General features: G+C 35.6%; 1 protein-coding gene across 3 annotated transcripts in view; it reads right to left on the bottom strand.

Moving 5' to 3' along the window:
* Nucleotides 1-4,444: 4,444 nt before the first annotated feature.
* The window catches only part of BTBD9 (BTB domain containing 9), a 141,615-nt gene continuing 123,306 nt past the window's right edge, over nucleotides 4,445-22,753 (bottom strand). For 2 of the 3 annotated variants that reach the window (XM_062571972.1, XM_062571971.1), the window contains exons 10-11: nucleotides 19,830-19,908; nucleotides 7,261-13,746 (exon numbers count right to left, since the gene is read on the bottom strand). In XM_062571972.1, the coding sequence (XP_062427956.1) occupies nucleotides 13,552-13,746; nucleotides 19,830-19,908 (274 nt within the window). In that variant the 3' untranslated portion in view covers nucleotides 7,261-13,551. Of the gene's footprint in view, nucleotides 7,157-7,260; nucleotides 13,747-19,829; nucleotides 19,909-22,753 lie in introns of those variants that run through there. The other variant, XM_062571970.1, reaches the window with a different exon arrangement.

The following is a 22,753-nucleotide window of genomic DNA, read 5'->3' as shown; positions in this document are numbered from 1 at the left end:
ACTGAAAAGCTGTTGCCTGGAGATATCTGTATATTCTTGTTGTTGTCTCCTTCTGCAATTTTTGATAAAAAACGTGTTTCTTCTAACTGCCTCAATCGCAGATGTAGTACTTCTTTTCCGTACGATCCTCCTAGTAGATTTTACCTAGACAGCACTATAGCAGCAACAAAAGTACAGTTCTGATTCCATTCACTTCCAAGGTAAGTTGTTTCTGTTTGATATTATCATTAGCAAGCAGACATATTAAAATATAACTCTAATGTAAGCTTATATATTTGCAACTTTTGATGCTATACAAATTCAAACATGGTCAAGAGATCATTATGACATATTTTCCCTTTATATCAATAAAAGCCTGTTTATCTGTTTATTAATAGCAAAAATATTAACTTAAAAATATTTTTGTAAAAGAAACAGTGGCACTTCCATTATGTAATGCTGAAATCTGGGTGGCGCAAGTAGCTATAAAACCACACTGTGTCAGCACCTTAGTAAAATCCCTTTTCATCCGTAACAGAATAACAGAATGTGATTGTGTCATATCTGAATTAAAATGACAAGGATGTTCACGCAGTGGTCTAGCAAAGTGCTCTCAGCATGGAAAAAAACACCTATCAGAAACATTTCTATTTGTACCACATTCACATTTCTTAAAAATACATGTCCTACATGTTCATTTTATTAGACTGTTAGAAAGCAAGACCTTCTGACATCCTTACAACAGCATCAGTTTAATATATTGCAGTGATGGACTAATAGTAAATTGCCTTGTTAAACAGAATGGACATATAAAACTGCACCAGGCACCCTCAGGCTTGCCCTAAGTAACTTTCAAAATGTCTTTTACCATGCCTCTCACGGAAGTGTTCAGTGCATTTGTTTGTATACGATCTCTTCATACGTGTTGTGCCTATTGAAACCAAAAAATTGGGCTGTACAATGGCTATCAGTTAGAAAAGAGCTCAGACTTTATCTCATGTATAGCCTCCAATGTAAAAGCAATATGGAGTAGGTGGTGTTAAAATCACTTCTACTTCTACATAGTTTTCAACCATGAATGCTGGAATCCTCAATTAAGCTTACTAGTGAATCAACAGCAGTCCATATTTTCAAAGCTTGCAAATTTTACAAATTGAGTTAAGAATTTCCTGTTAGTCATGTATATGGCCAAATTAAGAATTTCTCATTAGGCATGTGTATGCACAGCTGATATACTTGTAGCTGTCTGCATACATCATGTTTGCAGAAGTATGTGCATGTATGCATGACTTGCAGGCAAAGAAGTCTCTCTACTACAACAAGCACAGTTGTCTTTCAGCTCAACCCTCTGTTGCCCTGTGCATGAGCTCCTTGCAGCGGGTCACATAATTTCAGAGTAGCCAAGGCACAGGACAGTAAGAAGGTAGACTAGGAAGTGAAGCCACAGGAAAGCAGTTAGTACTCCACCGGGGTGACTGAATTCCTTGCCTATTCCATAGCTGTACCCCTTGGGCTTGGTGGCAGGTTAATTAATTGTACACAGCACATGCAGTCCCTGAGCAGAGGCTCCTGTCTTCTAAAATCATTAAGTTGCACATGCAGCAGTGAAGGACTATGAACAAAACAAGGGAGAGACAACCAAGACTTATGCAAAAGCATAAGATCTGACAGGTCTCAAAATGTAAAAACCACTCCACAGTGCAGACAAGTGTGGTTCGCATCTAAGTTTCTTCATGATATGTATGATACAATGGGAAGAGTCAAGATGGCTTCTATAGAGGAAACAACTACCTCACAAATACATGAGGTTCTCTGAAGAAGTCATTGAACACAATGATAGGAGTGATCCAGTTAGTTTTTAGATTTAGATCTAAAAAGCTTTTGATAAGATCCTTCACAGAATCCCACTTCGCTGTGGGCTACTGTCAGAGATACAATACTGGGGAGACTGTATCTCTAACTTAGGCTCAAAGAGACTAAGCTGTAAGGATACAGAAGGTACTCTCATAAATGAATAACTGTTCAGAAGACTGGAAAGCAAATATATCATTTATAGTTCTGTGTTCTAATACTTTCTCTTCCCAATTAGATTTTATCCTAGAGATGGTGGTACTTCAGTGTTAAACAATACTGTTATCTCCCTTATGCATGTGCTATGAATCTTAACATTCAAAAAACATTGAGATGTTTGATTAAACAGTAGGATAGACATTAACATTTCCGTACATTGCTAACAACTGGTCCTTGTCCTCTGTGCAAGCCAGAAGGGAACGTGTGCAGCAGTCAGACAGTTTGTTGCTGATGGAGCAATGATTCTCTAAACATTTCAGTTTCTCCCTGAGTCATCCAGTCCTTAAAAGGACTGAAATGAAACTGAAAACTTAAAATTTAACACCTTAAAAATCAGACAGTAAAGAACATTCATAAAGGGCACTAAAGTTGGCACTACACTAGACACTTGCAACTTCCCAATGACTGCTGCATCAAGGGATATTTTTACGATCCATTCACTGTTATTAAATGGGATGCATTTTTTTCTACACCTATATTCTTCTGTTGATTTTTAGAAAACAAATAAACATTTTCTCTTATAATCACTTGGTATATTATTAGCAGAGAAGATGGAGAAGAAAAATGGAAAGGCACAGAAAGATGGAGGCTCAAATAAGATCTTACATGAGCATTTCTTTTTCACCTTGATCTACAAGGCAGCCATTGGCTGTGTACTTTCCATGAGATTTAATTTTCTTAGCACGGACTCAGAATATTTAAGTGGCAGTTAAAAGAGGGTAAATTACAAAACAATTAAGTAACAAAAACGTTATGTTGCAAACGCAAAATGTGCATTTTGCTTCATATTATTAAGGCAAAATGATGGTTATGACTTAATATGTACCTGTTTTTTCCAGCTCAGATCCAAACAATGCATCATAGTGTTTCAAGCTTAAATTGTCACTGTTCATTGATAGACAAGCCCATCCTTTAGCATTACAAACAACTGAAAAAAGACCCCATGGTGTAGTGTCCAAACTGACTGTGCACTTTGCTACTCTCTGGAATGGTGTCTAGCTCCACGTCAGCCCATGGTCCTGTGTGATCCTTACCAGCAGATGGTGACTTTGCAAGTCTAAGCACAAAGATAAGCTGGACATTTACCAGAGCAACACTCAACATTTCTTCTTAGCTTTTTTCTTATCCAGCTTTTTTTTCCCTCCTCTCTCTGTAAGTTTTTTTTTCTACTGGTATAATGCATCCAACACTTGCTATGAGTTGCGTTATCTTTAGCATTACAAATTGCGTTATCCACAGCATGACCAAAATTTTGCCAGAGAGCTGCAATGGAAACTTCCAACAGCTTTCAAGAAGCCTCTGGTTTGTCAAGAAAGGGCAAAAAGCATGCACCTTCTTTTTAACTTGGGCGCGACACCTAGGAACGCAGATGGCTTCCTTGACTGGATTGTACAATTTTGTGGCCTACATTCAGTTCATACTGTATTGGGCAAGCACCATTTGAAAAGTAAGGCCTCCGAACATCAGCATTCCCATATGTTAAATGTGTAACAGTTCAGTAAGTGAGGTGACAGGCAGCTTATGCTCCAAAATCTACATATCCATTATCTAAAGGAACAGAAGGATCGTGAAAGCAATCTGACACTTAAAATCACTGAGCACTTACTCTGAAATTTAATGGTTACCATCAAACTTCTTAACTATTGCATGGCTAATCAACACGCAAAAAAAATTAATCTAATTATATTATGATTTTGTATGGTTTGCTATCATGCCTCTGTTTGATGTTAAAATTTGATATCATACTTCTGACTTTTGAGTTTGACCTCTCTACTTTCTAGGTAACAAGGATTAGACATTTATGAATGGAGTAGCAAGGCACACCCACAACTATTTAAGACATTACACGATGGAGGAATTGATTGGTGTTACTAGAGAACAGTAGCTGCTTTGGGGCACAAAGCTCTGAAACCCAGGCATGGCATATAAAAATTCTGTTAAATAAATGAGGTTGATATACTAAGCAGGTGAAGGCCTAGTCATCAATCAGATGCTCAGCACTCCCACCCTTCATGGTGGGAAATCAAGTGTTAAGCACATCTGAAAATCCAGCCCTAAGTTTGAAAATACTTGCCCTTTTTGTGTTTTGAAATACTAACCCATACATTTCTTCTTCCAGAGACTACAGTGGTATTTTCTGGTAGTAGCGGCTGTACCTGCTGTTCTCAGCAATCTTAGTAGCTTCTGGGATTCACACTTGCCCAAATGTCATTGTAAAAATCACCAATTCCTAATATCTATTCTAATATTAGAGTTGTTGGGTTCTGCACCAATAAAGGCCTTGCCAGGTTAGGAAAGAAATCTAGTTCCACCAAAACTCTTCTATTGTCACATACTACATATAACAGCAGCAGACACACTTTATCATTAGTTTAACAAAACTGCAGACAAGCAGTTAAACACAAAAGATCACTTTATTTCTCAAATCACAACCCTCTCATTCTTGAAAAGGTTCATTGCTAATTGTCACCATCTTAAATATATTCTGCATTTCTCCTGTGAAGTTAAATACTTTAAAGAAAAATCCCCAAAGAAATAAATACAAAGCACAACAGTTTCACTTTACAATTTGCTTTGAGCATTGTCTGGTCCTGCATTCACCCTGGAGAGTTCTGCCCCTCTTTGAAGCTCTTAAAAAGAAATCCAGGCTAACCTCCCTTGTTCTCCAGAGTCCTCTGCTTATAAGCTTTTAATACAAGTTCTTAATACAATGCTAGAGCATGCACAGTATAGCTTCTATTAGTTTAATAATTCTATAATCTTTCATTACAAATATACACATTTTTACTAAGAAGGTTTTAACTGCAGTGGTGCTTTTTTACTAGATGTTCATACAAAATTCCATATTACAAAATGCTTATTTGATGACGTGCATGTCTGCTGGTAAGAAGCTGCAAGGAAATCAGTACTAGCAAAGTTTGCCAGGCTGTTCAATAGATAACCTACAAAACCAGACAATTCTCAAAGTTGTTGATGGCATAACCGCAGCAAAACCTGCAACTAGCACCCTACCTGAAACCTAACTAGCCAAATGGTCAGCAACGCACATACATTGCGGTATAAAATGTTTCCAAAGTGATCAGAACATGCGGTGAGAGGGATTATTCTCATACAACAAGCACAGTCCAGTACAATAGCGCAGCTCCTGCGAACAGCCAGGAATGGAGGTCTGACGCAGCAGTTTTTATGATGGTTGTCACATGAAAGATAGGTAATAGTAGTCCAGTGCGGGCAATATCATGTTCCTTCAAAGAGCTGAAAGGCCAAGCACTTCCCACAGGAGAAGCTGTGCTCCCCAGAAGTTTTTCTTTAGAGAGAGATGAACACACGCGTGAATGGATGTGGCGGTGAATTCATCCCAGTTAAGTGTCTTACTCCAGATGCAGTATTCCTGAAAAGGCGATCACTGTACGGCAGGCAGATTTAGCTACATACACATGCATTTAAAGAGTATTCAATGACTACGATAAAGTATTCACTTTAGCTGAAACTCGTATCTGTTCACAACAAGGTCTGAGGTAGTTTAGAACCAAGCTACAGTAAGGAAACACGAGAAAGAGGGAAAGGGATTTAATCCACAGAACTCTCAAGATACAACCGATAACTGCTACAGAGAAGGGGAATGTAACCATAAAGTTTTAAACTACTGTCTGTCAAGAAGGAGGAGCACTGACAGAAATGAGTGAAAAAGTTCATTAAAAGCTGAACTTCTATTCAGCCTGGCTCCTAATATTTAATTCATGATCTTTGAAGGAACAATGTTACCATTCACTCCAGAAAGAAAACCAAATAATAATAATGAAATTCAGCAAAATTTTACAAGATATTGGATAAAGTTAACGGACATTGGGCACTAACTGTGAAGTTCTCAGATGAGTCCAAGTGCTCAGTGGGATGTCTGTACCTGCAATAGCTGACATACCTTCTTCACACAGGTTCCTCTGGAAGCTTGGGAATTCTTTGAAGGTTCACTTTTGATGCAATTTATTGAGAAAACAACACTTATGTACAATAAACAAATTAAGCACAAATTAAGCATACATGTGCAGTACAGTGAAAGAGAAATACTTACAATTGTGTAAGACTTAAATTAGACAAGCCTGCACACAACCTACCCCTATATTCACTCAGGTCAACAGGAAACCACTCACTGATTTCTCTCTTTAGGATAACAGACACAGTGCAAGTAGATTATGGAAGTACAAGGTCCAAAAGGGCCAGTATTTCCAATATCCATAGACAGCCAAATTGAAATTTTGCTCATTAGCACTTGACAGTCTACTGGTCAAATCAATCTACCTTTAAGGTTTGATGCTTATAAACTGGGACTGAGATATTTTATTCAGCATATGGCAAAGAGGTAAAAAGAAATCGGTAATACATCACAATTTGGAGGAAAGTTCCAGGGAACACTACAGCAAATGCAACATGATGCTAGTTAGGGGAAAAAAGAAAAGGAGTAACAAGCAGACTGGGGAAGTGAGGTAGGAGAAAGTAACCCCTATGAGGACTGGAATAAATACAATTATCTGGGATCACAGGACTCAGATCTTCATGTTGCTTTTCCTCTGAAACGGCTGAAGTTGTGCTCCATTTTCTTCTTTTTTGCCAAGCACTCAGATTCACGTGAATGACAGATTCCATAACAAAATTCCATAAATTACCAAAAGGACCATGTAGAAACACATCCTTGCAAATAATCACTACAAAATACACAGATCACTTTCTAAGCTACATACACACTGACGTACATTTAACTATATTATAGTCTCTTCCTAGATTGTTTCTTGCAACACTAGCCCCTGCTACCAGATTCACGTTTCTAATCTAAGCATTTAAACCCTGTGAACTTAGCATTATTGCTTTAAAACATTAATTCAAAATGTTTATCTCTCCAAACTAATAAATATCATTCCAGTAATAGGTCCAAATCAGGAAATTTCAATATCTTTCTTATTAAATTGGCATAAACAAACTCACAGAATACTCCAAATGGAATCCAGGCCAATAGATAGGAGAAGAAACCTCCCTCTGCTCATCAGAAATGAACCTCTGTGATGATTTCAAAATGCACTTTCTCAGTGTGACAAATTTCTATGAGAAATTCCTGTGAAAAATTTTGTGATCTTTTAGCAGTTGAAAATACCTATAAAAACAACAAGAGCTATAGAAGACGCCAAAAAAAAAAAAAAAAAAAAAAAAAACCCACAATTCTGGGGACTTACCATGCTTCAAAAGCATAGTCTAAAATTTTCAATTAAAGAAGAAAATTTCTTAATATCCATCAATAGAAACATTTATAGGATTATAGGTATTAACCACAAGTCACCTAACGATCATAGCTCAGAAATAAAGAGACAACAAATATACGTGTAGACCAAAAATGATAACAAGAAAATGATGATTTCCGGTATGTGTGCAAGTTTTGTAGCTTTTCCCATAGAAAGAAGCTGTAATAGTTACTATCCATTAGGATTACATGGCATACAGTTTTAGAGGTGCAAATCCTGATCTGAACGATAATGAAAGCCCTACTTACTGGATGTTTCAGAAGTCACCCGGTCTTTTTGAGATACGTATCATTTGTTGTAAAAGGGCATACAGGTCAGTCTTGTAAATGCCTCAAACTCCTGAACATTGACTGTGGTGTTGACATATCTGCCACTTTTCAGAAGTCACTGGATAACTCTGAAAATCATAAGAAACTAAGTTACATTCTTTCAACTGTGGGCTGAGGAACTGTATAAAGAGAGAGGATGTGCCAAGATGATAAACACATAAATAGCTCAATAAATTGCTGATGAAAAAATGTACCTGTATCACACCAACAGTGCAGCTCTCCTTCCTCTACAAAAACCTAGGGCCTAAAGTAGCAGGAGGAAAAGGAGAGGCATATTTACACCTTTGTGCAGACTTAGGTCATCACTCATATGGAGATTTTTAGCAAAAATAATCTGAACTTCAATTCTCATAACATATATGTAATAAAATAATCATATCTTTTCAGAACATTGAGCTCTATTATTCTATTAGGTTGGAGGCAAACAGAAAAGAAATAATTACCTGATGTCTGATTGGGTGATAACGTTTAAAGCCAAGAATATGTTATTACTCAACTTACTATTGCCATTTGTTTTTATGACAGTAAACAAATGCATATACTACTACAAAACCAGCATATAATTGCACTGGTAGTCACACTATCGGCAAATGACAGATATCTGCAGTTTTCTCATATGTAGTTTTCCATATATTATAGCTATTAATTTGGACTTTCTTTATATAAGAAAAGTTGCAGGATGATCTTAAAACTGTAATTTTCTAGTAAGCATCTTCAAAATCAAGCACAGATCCAGATTCTATCATGGAATACGGCCATGATTTATACAGTACTTCAGTCAAAGCTTTGTAATGAAAACTTGTGTAGGGCCAACGAACAGTCTGCTATTTTTTAAAGCAGTTAATGCTCATATGAAGGCTCACTGTGTAAAGACTGTATGGCATTGCTTACAAAGTAGAGAAGAGGAATATATACAATTTTGGATGGCACCACTATCTTCAAGATGAACATTTAATATACTCTATTTTATGCATCTCACTACAGTCAAATTGCCAGTCCTTAACAACTGAGCAACAACAGCTTTGGACCTGTCACCCTTGTTTAGTCACTTCCACATTTTAAGCAACCATAAAAAAGATTCAGCACGCTGCCATACCACAGCAGTAACCATTTCGCACCTGCCTGCACAAAATTTGTTTAGTTTAGCAGCTTTAGAACTTGTTGTAAATTCAGGCTAAATAATCAGCTATTAGCTCAATCGAACACATATATGAATATTTAGGTACTCCAGTAAAAATTAGGCCCAGGACTTTATTTCCTCTATCCTGAACCAAGCTTTGTGGAGCTTCTAAGTCACTTTGCTTTAACTAGTACAGCTGACAACATTAACAATCAGTTTGGTCACAGCAAAGCATGTTGTCAACTGGGAGACAGGGGAAAGGACCGGGCCCCAGGAGTCCTCTGGGATCTACAGATTAATATTCCTGAAACATAGTTTAGTCCTCTGGTAACTGATAGAATATCATATGAGCTTAAAAATGTTTACTTTCAAATCAGTTAACACTTACTGGCTCAGATATTTACTGACTGCTCCAATCACAGCAACCAAATCTTGCCCACTTTGATGTTATGTGAGCACCTCTCAAAATTTAAGTCAACAAATATTTGAGAAGAATAATAAGATTATCATTTCTACTTTCTGTGAAAGCACGTCTAAACTCTGATTCCATATTAGTATCTTTGAGTGGGTATCTCTATATGAATGGAACTAATAAATAACAGTCAGATAAAAATAGCATTAACTTTGTCTTCTAATCTTTGCACTGACTCCAGATTAAGATAACATTGTTGAATAATGAATGGATATTCATACACACATTTGTTTGGAAAAGTTGAGAGTGGAAAAATCATTCACAATACTTCTTTTGCTTTCTTCCTCCCACAGAAAGCAACTATATTATCAAGTCAGACGCTAAACTGAAAATTTGTTAATTTGATTTCATAATTAGTAAAGATGAAGATGCATTAAGTTCATTTCAATTTTTCAGCAGTGCTGAGAAGCACTAAACTTTTCCAAGAGTTGCTATCATAGTAACTATTCAAAACTGATTTTTGTGGAAAGAAAAATAAATGGAGCTGTAAAGGAAGCAAACTACAACAAGGAACAGTTCCTCCCCTAACAAAAACTGTGATTTCTTCTCTGTGCTAAGTCCTTTACATCAGTCTTGGATTAACTTCTCTCACTGTAACTCCAATTAAAATGTCACTTTTTCAGAAGCTAAGATTAAAATAAAAAGAACACACTAGAGAAAGTAATTCCTAGAAGAATATTCTTTCCTTTTTAATACTTTTCTTTATAAAGACCTATTTTAGGAACTTGTCTTAGAGCTGTTTGACAGTGGTTTGAAAACAGCTGTGCAATTTTTGCTCAGCTCAGAAACTCATTTTCCCAGATAAATCAGTTTTACAAATACTGAATTTATTTTTCCTGAAATGATTGATTTTTGGCCATACGTTTCTGTGACATTTCTGTGAATAAGAAGCGTTTAAATTTAGTTGGAATAAGTTAATTAAATGAAGAGACTTTAGAAAGATTTCTGTTGAGCTCCATTTGAGTTAGACAAGTCTGAACTCAATCTATGGAAGAACAGCAGAGAAAACGAGGCATGAGGAATTTAAAGATAGTGATTATTATAACTGAACTACTAAATAGAAACAATGTCTCAGTAATGACAATATAGCCAATTCTGCTACCTAGAAATCTAGCAGAAGAACTATTTTATAGTTTCTAAGGAGAAGGCAAAGAACATCTGGTCAATTTTGTTCTAATTCTATTGCAAATAAAAGATGCATAAGTGATATGCAACTCTGAATAATATCTCAGCACTCTGCAGAGAAGCCCTGATGTTAAAAATCACCTCTTGTTTAGCAAAACAGCACAACTTCTTTCCACTGAAAGAAATAATAAAAGATTTCAGAAGAATATGCAAGAATCCTATCTGAAACTGGGAGTCAATAAATACACTATATACATACACCACTATAAATAATCGGAATATTCACACTAAACACAAATTAATTCTGTGTGATAGCTTCCTTTGTCACTAGCGTATTATGTTGCTGACAGAATATTTAAGGCAGAGGACTATGTCAGGCAATAAAGATATTGCAGAGGTTGGCAGGGGGGATGGGACAAAGTAGAGTTGAGGTCTCATGAACATTTTGACAATATCTCTTTGAACAAAAAAGTATTCACACTGAAAAATGTTAGGATATGGTGATGCCTGTCTTAAAGGTTTGAAAGCTCTGTGATTGCATTTGACTTACTTCAGTGACAGGGTCTAAGAATAACTAACACAAGAAGTCATCTGTGAGAAAGGCCAGATGGGACTGAGAACCAGCCTAATACTCAAAAATTCTGTTTATCTGTATGAAGGTATAATGCTAACATGTTTTTTTTTTCTAACTTTTTTTTTTTTTTTTTTTTTTTTTAAGGAATATTGGAAGTTCCTTAGGATCTAATTCTTTTTGCTTTGGGAATCTCTCATACCTGTTCATTCAGGTTCTTCATACCTGAAAACTGACCAGTATAGCCCTCAGCAAAGAGCTAATGTCATGGGAAATAGACAGGCATTTTCATTCAAAAGTGAGTCATAAGATAAGAACAAAAAGACTTACAATAGTTTATAGCCTTTTTTTTCCAGACTGATTTGTATCCTAAAAATTAACTGTCCATGTCAGAGATTACGAACTGAAAATCCTGTTCTTTCTCTGACAGACTAATCTTGGAACAGCTGGCATGAACTTTTTTCATTCTTATCCTAACACATTCTCTACAACAGTGACAAGAATAACACAGCTAGGAAGTTATGGTCTTTGTTTATCCACAGTTTGAGAAACTTGTTGAAACTGCAAAAAAATAACAACACTGGCACTGAAGGACTTCTCTACCAAAGACAGGACATGCTCCATGCATCTCAATAGTTCCAGCATGGATTACAACTGGAACAGAGGAGTATTCATTTTTCCTCTCTCTCTCTCTCTTCAAAGATAACAAAAAAGAGTTCTGAATTTTTGGACCTTAAATAAAAGAGCTTGTTTAAATAAAAGAGTTGTGTCCCCATTAGTTAGGCTCAGTTATTTCATGGTAATTGGCAGCCAAGACTAGCTACAGGCTTATGAGCAATATCCTGCCTCAGAACTCAAGACTGTATGAGGGAGCCATGGCATAAATTGAAAGCTACGTATAATGCGACATGCATGTATCTTCACTGAGACATCATAAACCAGCAAACAGCAGTGAGAAGGAAGGAGGCTGCACGCAAATGTCAGAAGAATGGAACTGGGACCTGGTCATGAAAAATACTACGGTATTATCAATAAAACCAAATCAATTTTACTGGAAATAAGAAAGAGGAAGCATATCTCCTTTAACATGTCTACTGATTCATTGCTATCATCTGTTATGTTTCTTCCTTTTTCAGATCAACTGATATCCAACATGGAAATTCTTTCAAACTAAGCAGTGTGACAAACTAACATCTTATTTGCTATGCCAATATAACTCATTTTATCACTACAGTTATACAAAGTAAAACCATATTTAACCTACACTACCTTTGTTTTCTTCTGACAAGGCTATCTGTCACCAAGGAAATACCAAGTTCATAGCCAACACTTCCAAGATGATGTACCTCATGAGGAAAATCAACCCTCCTAAACAGTTTTGCCAATTACATCAATGTTTGCCTTAATATGAAAACACTTCATCACATACTGAAAGACCAATGTGTAGCTCTTCCAGGAAGCCATGTGTGGATCTGGAGAGTAAGAGACTGCATTATCATTAGTGTGCAAACAGTTACAGCAAGCAAAGCAGATAATCAATCCAGACACAGATGGATAACTAATTCTGTTATGCACAGTAAAAACTAAATTTTTTACAATATAGCATTAAAGCATTCTATTTTTAGGCTCCAGAATGTAAAACTTTCTTTTCTTGGATAAAAATAATTATCTGCAAATTCTTGTTTTTGTATTCTGAAAAGCTGCTTGTTAGTGGCCAGGTGCAGTTCCACTTTGCTAAACAAAAAATCTGTTGAATTTTTTTTGGAAATACAGGTAAAATGTATGTAATCACCTTCAAGAGCAGAAAAAATGTTTTTCTCAAGATGGAAGCCTGATTTATGAGTCTTCCCTTCGAGTATAAGAAATGACAATTTTGTATTTTGAAAAGTCAACTAAGGTCAAGATTAATACAGCATACATTAATTAGTTTGTTGATATCATGAAGGCTTTTCTTGTCATCCCACTGATGAATGAGGGAATTTGTATCTCAGCAGGTAAACATGCTTGATACTTCCTTAATCTACTGCACTGCATTTGTTATAGCCAAAAATAAGAAACAAAGTGGGATACAGCGTCAAAATGATTTAGAAGACACCTTACTAGTTACAAAGGAATATGAATTAAGAATAAGCTTAAAACATATATTTTTTACTGATGTGTTCCATAAAGACAAACATTTTTTTGCTAATGGAAGCCTTGAGGGAGCAAATACTTATTTCATATTCCTTCCATTTTGATGTTCACAAGTCATTTTACATTTCCACTGTAGCTCTGCCTTTTATTTCCTTCCACCCTCCTTGCCTTGGTTGGATTAGAGAGGTAGGGTGTTAATAGGGTACTTGATGAAGATTAAAACCTATTTTCTAACCCCTGGAGACCAGCCTGATTTGAGCAAAATGAGAAAAGTGAAGCAGTCTCTTCATGTCCTTGGGAAGCCTTTTCCATTTCAGCATTTCCAGCTTCCAGACATGGTCCCCTTCGTTCAATGAAAGGAAAAAACAAAAAAGAAAAAACAAAAAAGTGCCAGCACAAGAAGGTTGTGAATACTTTCATATAATGTCGATGGATCTTCAAAAGCTCTCTTTTGATTCCTTTTACGGTTGGTGAGGATGTGAACGTGAGGTGGATCCAGGAGGGGAATGCAGGGAACCGGTGCTTCCAGCTCGAACAGGGCGAGAAACAAGTTGTTGTCCACCAGTCCCCAAATCTGTTGTTGCCACTTCCTTACTGCCATCATCCTTGTGAGTACTGTTCTGTGCTGGGCACTCAAAATGCACGCAATGAAACACCTAGAGAGAAAAACAAAAATACAAAGATAAAGCAAAACAATTAAATACTTAATGTTTAAATGCTAAATGCTCAAACAATTAAATGCCAGCAAAAGCATGATCAAAATAAAATTAAATCTATACAGAAGCATGCTGGCAGAATCAGTGCCAAAACACTGCCAAAGTAAAATTTGAATATTCATCATGAGGTCCAAAGCATCTGCCCATGTACTATGAACATTATAAAGTGATACAACTAATAACAGCAAAGTATAAGAAGGTTTTCGAATTTTACAAACCTTTATGTAAGGCATTGAAAATCAGACAGATTGTGCCAAAGGAAATAGACGTATTTGTAAATATAAATGATATTTTCTTTGCAAAGTAACATAAATACCTACTATTAGACAGCATGCAGTTGGATAAGGACAACAATAATATTGTCTTAAAGATACCTTACACTCTCTATCAACAATACCTCTGCGGACATATCCTGGAGTACGCAGAAATGTCTTCAGAGGGTCCAGGGAGAATGCTCCTTCATCGAATGAAATATTCAACTTCAAACAGTGATCAATTTCTGTTGTTTCAACAGATACTTGGACCATTGTACTTAGAGCATGAGAACCATCTCTTTAGGCCCTTTTTTCAATTTATTTTCTAGTTTACTTACTCTTATACAATACTTGCTCTTGTAGTGTTTGGGAGGATAATGGGAGGAACTCTTTAAAAATGTCACTAAATTTTTTTCCACCTGATTTCTCACGACTATAATTGCAGTTTTGCCACACACTACACAAATAAATCTTTTCTTACACTAATTTGAAATTTGCTATTTTCTCATGTATTGTCCTTTTATAGCTAAAGCTTGATGAACATTAAAAACTGAACTTTAAAGTTACTGTTTCAAAACTTTCACTGAGTTAATTTTATACACTTTTATGACCTCTTCTATTCTTTTTATAAGTTTGTAAGTTCGTGTCTTTAAATCTCTCCTCACAAACAAGAGTAATCTTTCATAATCTTAACTGCCCATTCCCATACCCTTTCAAGTTAACATGGACAAAACTGGATACCATAAACAAGACAAGGCTATACCACAGATTCATACTTATATTTTTTACCCTCTCTTTCAAACAGTTGAAAATTCTATTATTCTTTTTGACCATCCTTACACAAGTGCACATTGAGTAGATATCTGCAATGATGTGTCTGCAACAGTCCCTGGGTCTTTTCTGGGAAGGTAGCTAGTTAATTCAGATTCTGATAGTGTGTATGAAACCAGTAAAAAATTATTCACAGTCACTGTGGTTTTTTTGTAGCTTCGTTATACTTTCTTGTGCCTCTCAATGTAAAAATTCTTGCAATTTTTTATACAGATACATAATGATGCATATTTATATTTCTATATAAATACATACATATACCAACAAATATATACACACACACAATGGCTTTTCTCTAGATACATTGTAGTGAGTTTTCTAAAGTTTAATTTATAGAGTGGCATGAATTCTCTCTATTTGTTACAGTTCTTGAGAAGTCAATTTTTGAATTCGGTCATATTTCTTGAGAAGCCCCTTTCATACTTATCATGCTCTTACATTTTTGAAGTGACAGCTATCATCATTTTCCCAGGCAAGCTTATCAGCATCAGGAATTTCAGAAAAGAACAATATCTCATCAATTCTTCTCTGTTATATGCTGCTTTTCTTGAAAGGTAGTACAGTGTAGTGAATAGAATGAAGGTCTACAAGTCGGAAGATTCTGTATTTCTACTGCATCCTATGTCAATACTGTTTCTCATTTAAATTTTCCCTTTAACCAGTGGTGTATGTGGGTTTTTTTTAACATAGTATGGATACCACTAAAATTTAGCTAATGCTAGTCTATTAAAACTGAAGTACCAGATTCTTAACTTCTAATTTTCATTTATATTGTTTCTTTCATACTAAGTTCTTTAATGCTCATCTCAACATGCAGATGATGATGAGGAAATTACACAAGATTTCAGTGAAGATTCTTGAAAACAACATAATAGTCACAGTCAAATACTTACACAATCTTACTCATGTAGACATACACTAAGACACATTATGCAGCAATAATGAATTGAGTGAAATATTTGTAGACACAGTGATGAGAACTCTAGACATAAGTGTCATGGAAGGGGGAGACTAGAGATCCAGTTCTGTTCTCACTAAAATCAGCAGGGCCTTGGTCATCAGATTTAGACTTAACCCCCCCCCCGTCTCCTTTCAAGGAATAACAGTTAGTGATGCCTGAGTCATAAAAGAACTCCATTAAAAAATTGGAGGAATGGAAATGGGAAAATAAAAGCAAAATCAAATAGAATCAAATAAAGAATGATGAACAATGAGAACTACTCAGAAATACATTAATCTGTCTGCTGCCAAGTGATGAGCACAAGGAAGGGGGGGAGAAAGCAGTTTTGACTGAATATAGTGGTATAGTGAGGCAAAACATGATCAGAATAAAGAGAGACATAATAAATAAGAACCAGACCATCAAGTTCACAAGAAGATTACAGAATGGAGTAGAAGAGAGGAATAGTGGATGTGGAAACTTTTAAGAGATATTTCAGAAGTTAGGACAAACGGAGCATAATGAACTGAGGTTGCCAAAGAAGGCAGCAGGCTTTCCAAGAGATGGTGCTCGGACATTTTGACCTAAGAAGGAAATGCTGCCAAAACATTAATGAATCATTGCCTCAGAATTCACAATGGAAGATGAGAGCCAGGTAACAAAAGTAAATACACTTTTCCCAGAAGAAACACAAAAAATATTGAAAAAAAAATCATAATAGGTGATTAAAAAAAAGGTATACTTCAGAATAGCGTGAGATCAATCCCAAAACTCCATTGAAAATGACAAATTTCAGCATTCTGCAGGCATATTTCAAACCTTTTGGAAAACAGAGTGACAGGTACAGCTATTAGATTCTCAGTAACTAAGCAGAGATCTTATTTTCTTTTCTTTAAGAGAAGTAGTAAAGTAAAGTAAGTGTAATTTATACTGTCTCTGTGACCAGTTTCTATTTTCTATTGATATAAATGAACCTTACTGTCCACGGGAATGAAGGTATGTGGAAGCAGAAACATTGCAAATTGGGAGATTATCGAGATACAGAACCGATATTGCGCACTGTACTGGCTGTATCTATGACTTGAAAAAAGACAAAGATGACGACATTAACAGAGGAGGAGTTACTCTGAATTCAAAGCATTCAATATCCAGCTAAACAGCAGTAGATTATGGAAAGTCAGATAGTTGTAATTCAGAGAGAGAAGTTTATGTTGTAAAACTCAAAAAAAAAAAAAAAAAAAAAAAAAAAAAAGAAGAAGGAAGGAAGGGAGAAGGAAAAAAACCCTCACAAAATACAGCAGAAGGACTAGGGAAAATATCTATTTTTATGGAGGCCTGAGAGTAGGAGGCTTTAGAAGAAGTAAAATGGGTCATCAAGTAGTTCAGAATCAGAGGAAACTGCTTGTGCTTTTAGTCAAGAGATTAGTGAGATGATCGCCTCTAGACCAACCTGAAACGTTGGTTGCAGTGTTGTTATAAAAACACAAAGTATTAGCAATGCCTTGTTGCAATCTTCTGCAAACAAAACCTTATGATGAAAGCGTTATGGATTATCAATTTAATACATAACAAAGCAATGTAATTTAGAAATATGTGCAAACTAATAATATTGCTCTTACAAATTTTAAGAGAAATGTATTGTTTGAAAAAGAAATTTACTATAGGGTCTAAGACAAAAGAGAAAAGACCTAGAAAGGGAATGCATATTTATAGTGCTATCAAGCTACTATATAAATAGTTGTAGCCTGAATTTGCACACACTAATCTTCGCCATAGTTATACAGTGCTTCACTTAAATAACAACATAGTATATTCAATTCTTCAAAAATTATAACCAGCTCCTACTTAGAATTGTGCCTAAAAGGTGATTACTTTTCAGTGCTTAAAGCCTCCTTTAATAATTAAAAAGTAGTAGAAAATGTTTCTTGTAGGCTGATTTGCTAAGCTTATCCAATATTCCTCATAGCGGGTACCACTGGTGACAGAATACTGCCTAAACAGAACACTAATGTGATTTCACCCAGCATTTCCCAAATTACTTTACTATGCACTTTATCTTGATATAAGTGGATCAAGTATTTAGTGGCAGAAAAAGAACCTATTAAAAAGAAAAGCAAGAATAATAGCTAATCACATCCAGTGACTAACCTATGAAATCTTTCTATTACTGTTATTCAGCATAACAGATGGCAATTTAATCAGAGCTGATGTACAACTTTAAAATAAGTTTTGCATATGTAGATCATCCATGTCGTTGCCACAAAGGCCAATACAGATGCATTTACGGAAAAAATGGATTTAACTCATCCTCCTTTCACAACTATAGTCTCAAAGGCCAGTAGACTATCATATTTATAATTTCCCCAAATTTTCACTGTTATATTAATATCTATAGGAGTATATAAGCTTTTAGATACACCAAAATGATTATAAAAAGAAATTACAAAAAGTAAATATTACTTTGTTTCTGAATTTTGAAAAACTTGCAGGCATTTTAAGGGGCTGGATAATACATATTTCCATTTGTATCTTTACTTACTGATACTCTTCATGATTGATCTTCTAATATAAAATTATTCATTTACAGTAGATACATTTTATTTACTACATTTTTAGTATATAGTACTAAAATAATCTTTTTCAGTAAAGAGATGAGAACCTACCAATACTGACATGAGAGCAAATAGGACTGTCTACATCAATCAGTAATAAAAAGGGCCTTCTGCATGCAACAAACCTTCCGGAGGCAGCTTCTGACTCTGTATTTCTGAGAATTCATTGACGAAGACTAAACTGCACTCTACAAGAGACAGTGCTTAGAAAAAGCTTTTTAAGTTGCTATTCCCAGTTCAGTTTATGGATCAGCTTCTTTCCAACTGTCTGGCGAGAACTACTATTGACATCTGGTTGTGCATATGATAGCAATAACTGCTCTAAAACTGGACATAAACAATGCAATTTTACAATTCTTCCAAGGCCTTATTAAGGACCAAGATCCCTATATGCTAAATAAGATCAGAAATCCTGACTTCTTATATTGTTATAGTTGACAGACTCACTCAACTAACACTACAAATTTAATGGCATTATCCGAAGTTCATTGTAAAGCATGTAAGTACCATGTTTTGTCGTGTTTTACATGTGTGCGGTGTAGACAGGTGCAAGTGCGTACACAACCCCCCCCCCCCCACAAGCAGCCCCTAGTGCCTCTGCCATCTTGCCATACCAGATCTTAATCTCAAAGACTTGCAAATGTTCTTAAATTTACATATTGTAAATCATTTCACTGAAGTTCGGTGTAAAATCTGGACTTCATTTGGGACAATACACAACAATTATGAATTACAGAAGCACAAGAAAACAAGAAGAGGATGAGACTGAACTTACTAGTTTCTGCAAAACATGTTCTTTCCATATGAAATAAATGAAAAAAATCTCTTGGTTTGGCTACTGTTGGTTAACTGATTCACTGGGCATGAAAATTAATTATAAAAGAATCTTATGCAAATAAGATTTTCTTAGGAAGAATGAGATTTTTCTTATGTTTTATTCATTAAAAAGATAATATAAAGGTGATGAAACCAAGTAATCAGAGGCTATATGCTTTTCTCTAGTGAATTATAATGGTATTTTGATCATTCATCAAAATAAGGAGTAATTTAAGTATGAACCAAACCCAATAGGAGTGTTTGATGGCACTATGCAAAAGCCACAGTCAGATGCACTTTATGTACTTTGTTAGGGTGGGGGGAACCCTCCACCCTGGCAGCATCCCTCCAGCTCTACAGAGTCTGCAAAGATGATAACAGTTCCCAGTTATTTAAATAAGGAAAGCATTCCTTTTTTTTTTTTTTTTTTTTTTTTTTTGCTAGATTGCCAGCGTGAAAAAATTAGACATTTCAGAGAGCATTACTGACTTCAGAGTAATATAAGAAAACTAGGTATATTTTTATACATTCATAAAGAATACAAGTTTTCTTTTCTTGAAAGTTCCTTACCTCATTAGCTGTGTTGTGAGTGCCAACTATTCTGATGAAAGATGCAGGCTGTTTATCAAAAGTGATTGTTTGCCAGGATCTGCAAAAAATCCAAGAAGGCCATACAAAAAATATTATTAATCACAGTCACAACAGCTTGCAGTAAAATACACAGAGAATCCACTCAAGTGACAGCACGGACTACCACTTAATGGGACAAACAGAGAAACACTTCCAAAGGTCTGAATTCCCAGCACTCCCTCTTCTTTTTTATATTTAAGTATCTCATGTTTTCCTGCATAACTTGTTAAAATTTAATAAAATAGTAACAGAAAAAAAACTGAATCAAAGTCTAACACTCTTGACCCTATTGCTAGCAGACAAGCAGAAGGAAATGCAGCCATCTGTTAACGACCTGTGAGAAATCACCAAAGCTTGGTTAAAGAAAATTGCAGCTCTAGGAATACCAACAGAGGAACTTCTGCATCCCACCCAGGAACTGGAGTAGTGGAGACAGAGGAGCCAAGCTTCTCTTGTACAGGACCCGGTACTTCCACTAAATGAAGTGTGATGTCCAGGCGCTCTCACTTCAGGTTGCGAGGATTTGCCCATCCTGACACAGAGGCAGCGAGAAGAGCAGACTTCTCCACAACACCTCTCTCCAGAGCTAGAACTTTTTGGATAAAAGGGCTAGGCTGGGAACGCTATAATCTTCCTTGTTCATACCCTTTGGATTTGAGTGAGATACAACAGGTCTTAAGCAGCCTAATAAACAGCAGCAAGGGACTCTGATTCCCACCATACTCTTGTCCTTATAGAACATTCTGGCAGTATAAAATAGAAGAAACAAACAAGAATAACAAGATCTGAATCTTTCAGTTTTATGACAGTCTTGCATTACCTTAATCATGTTAGAATTAAAAGGATCATGAGCTTGCTAAAGACCCAATTTCAAGTAGCTTAGTGGCATTACTAAATGAACTAATGGATTTAAGAAGAATTGTTCATGATATGGAAAGGTGAGGTCTGAATCAGGACTCAGAAGCACAGGAGTTATCCACACTGCATGGTTTATTTATATTCTTTTTACCTTGAAGTATAGAATCCTAAAGATGAGTGGCTGTGACAATTAGATAATTGTAACACTATTTCTCATAACAAACTATTGCCACAGTTTGCATTAATGCATGTGCTTTTACCCTTAAACATGTACACTTTATGTAAGGAAACTGACACTGTGAAAATGAGATTTCCTCATTTAGTGATTTGAAAAATATGCTAAAACTGTGCTAAATGAAAGAGCATAAAATCCTAAGAAAATTATTAAGAACAGCCTATGCCATCCTAGCCTCTAAGCTAGAGTTTGTGTCCTATGACTGGAAAAAAGGGTTAATTAGGGATAACAGAATGAAATATAGATGGTAATATATTTATTTATAGTGCTTTTGAGCACCAGGAAATTAACACTGCCAGAGTTCAGCATAGATTTTCCACAGATGGATAAAAATGACATATCTAACCAGTCATATTGCTGTGCGCTATTAAGAGAGGCTGGTAAGTCCACTGAAGATCTGTTGGACAACACACTTCTAGATCACCTCCTCCAGCAAACTCCCAAGTTCTTGTCTTCTCACATCCTTATTTTCTGCCATACTGCTATTATAGGATCAGATTATAATCACCCTTAATTAATATCAAAACATGATATAATATATAAATCTTTTTCTTGAGGAAAAAGAGAGATTGGGTTTTCAATAAATTTCATGTTTTAGTATGCGTCTATTTTACTCCCTTCACTTAGAAAAGGGGGAAGTCAGACTTACAAACTTCTTGTAGGAGTCTTATTAAAATTCAATATTGCCACTAGAGAATTAGTTCTTTATGGGATAATGAGAACACTAGGTCTCTTAGTTTATTTCCTCAGCAAAAAGGAAAAAGTAAAGCAGAAAACAATCCAAATGGATTTGCAAAGAAGATACATTTGATATAAGCAAGGCAAAGCTTCTCAAATAAAAAGTTGCACCAGTTTCAGTTAGAATAGTATATTTGAGAATATCAATATATGCAAAGTAATACCTCTCCACAATCTGAATGAAATTATGCAGCAGAGAGATAATTTATACTGTGTAAATATTTCCATGTGAGAACAGAGATTATCCACAGAACATTATCATGGCATATCTGCCCTCTTTTTCCATTTTTTGCTGATATAACAAATTCAGTAAGACTTCAGATTATGTATCAAGCCATAACAACCATGGTGTTCAGTGGTGTTCCTCAATTAAATGAAGGACATCACAGATAAGCCTTGCATTTGGCTTGAAATTTCGTTTTAATTTTCTCCTTTTGGTACTAGTTCTCTCTTCTGGCACCATTAAAAGAATTTCAAATTTTCTGTAAAGTTTTTATTTTGCAAATGGTTTTGTAACTGTGTAGCCAAGCCCTGCATATGTGCTCATTTTACTCTTTCCTCGTATGAGCTAGAATCCTTCTATCCTCATAATCATGTCTGATGGTCTTTATAAAAATTCTCTCCAAACTGTATACATAGTTCTGGTATTGATGCATACATATTCCACTGTATTCCAGGAACAACTGCACTAAACCATAACAAAAGCATCTTTTTTTTTTTTTTTTTTAATCTAGGATTAGATCCTTCTGTGTAATAGATGCCATTTCTCCACCTTTCCTCTCCTGTAGCAAGCACACAAATCTTTCAAGCAAATGGCAATACTTTCACCATTCTCTAACTAGAATACGATCTTAAGGAAGCCATCAGAAACTTCTTTCTCTCATAAACTGACATGGTTGCCCTTGCACTCCTCTGTATTTCTTATTAGCAACCCTGTATAGAATGTATTTTTCAGGGTTTGGCTTTTTAAGTATTCAGGAAGTGTTGATCTTTTTTCTGCTTTCACACCTGTCTTGCTGGCTGATTCATTTTA

The sequence above is a fragment of the Rhea pennata genome, chromosome 3, assembly GCF_028389875.1.
Source record: "Rhea pennata isolate bPtePen1 chromosome 3, bPtePen1.pri, whole genome shotgun sequence".
NCBI classification, from domain to species: Eukaryota; Metazoa; Chordata; class Aves; order Rheiformes; family Rheidae; genus Rhea; species Rhea pennata.
This window is presented reverse-complemented; position numbering and strand designations above follow the sequence as displayed.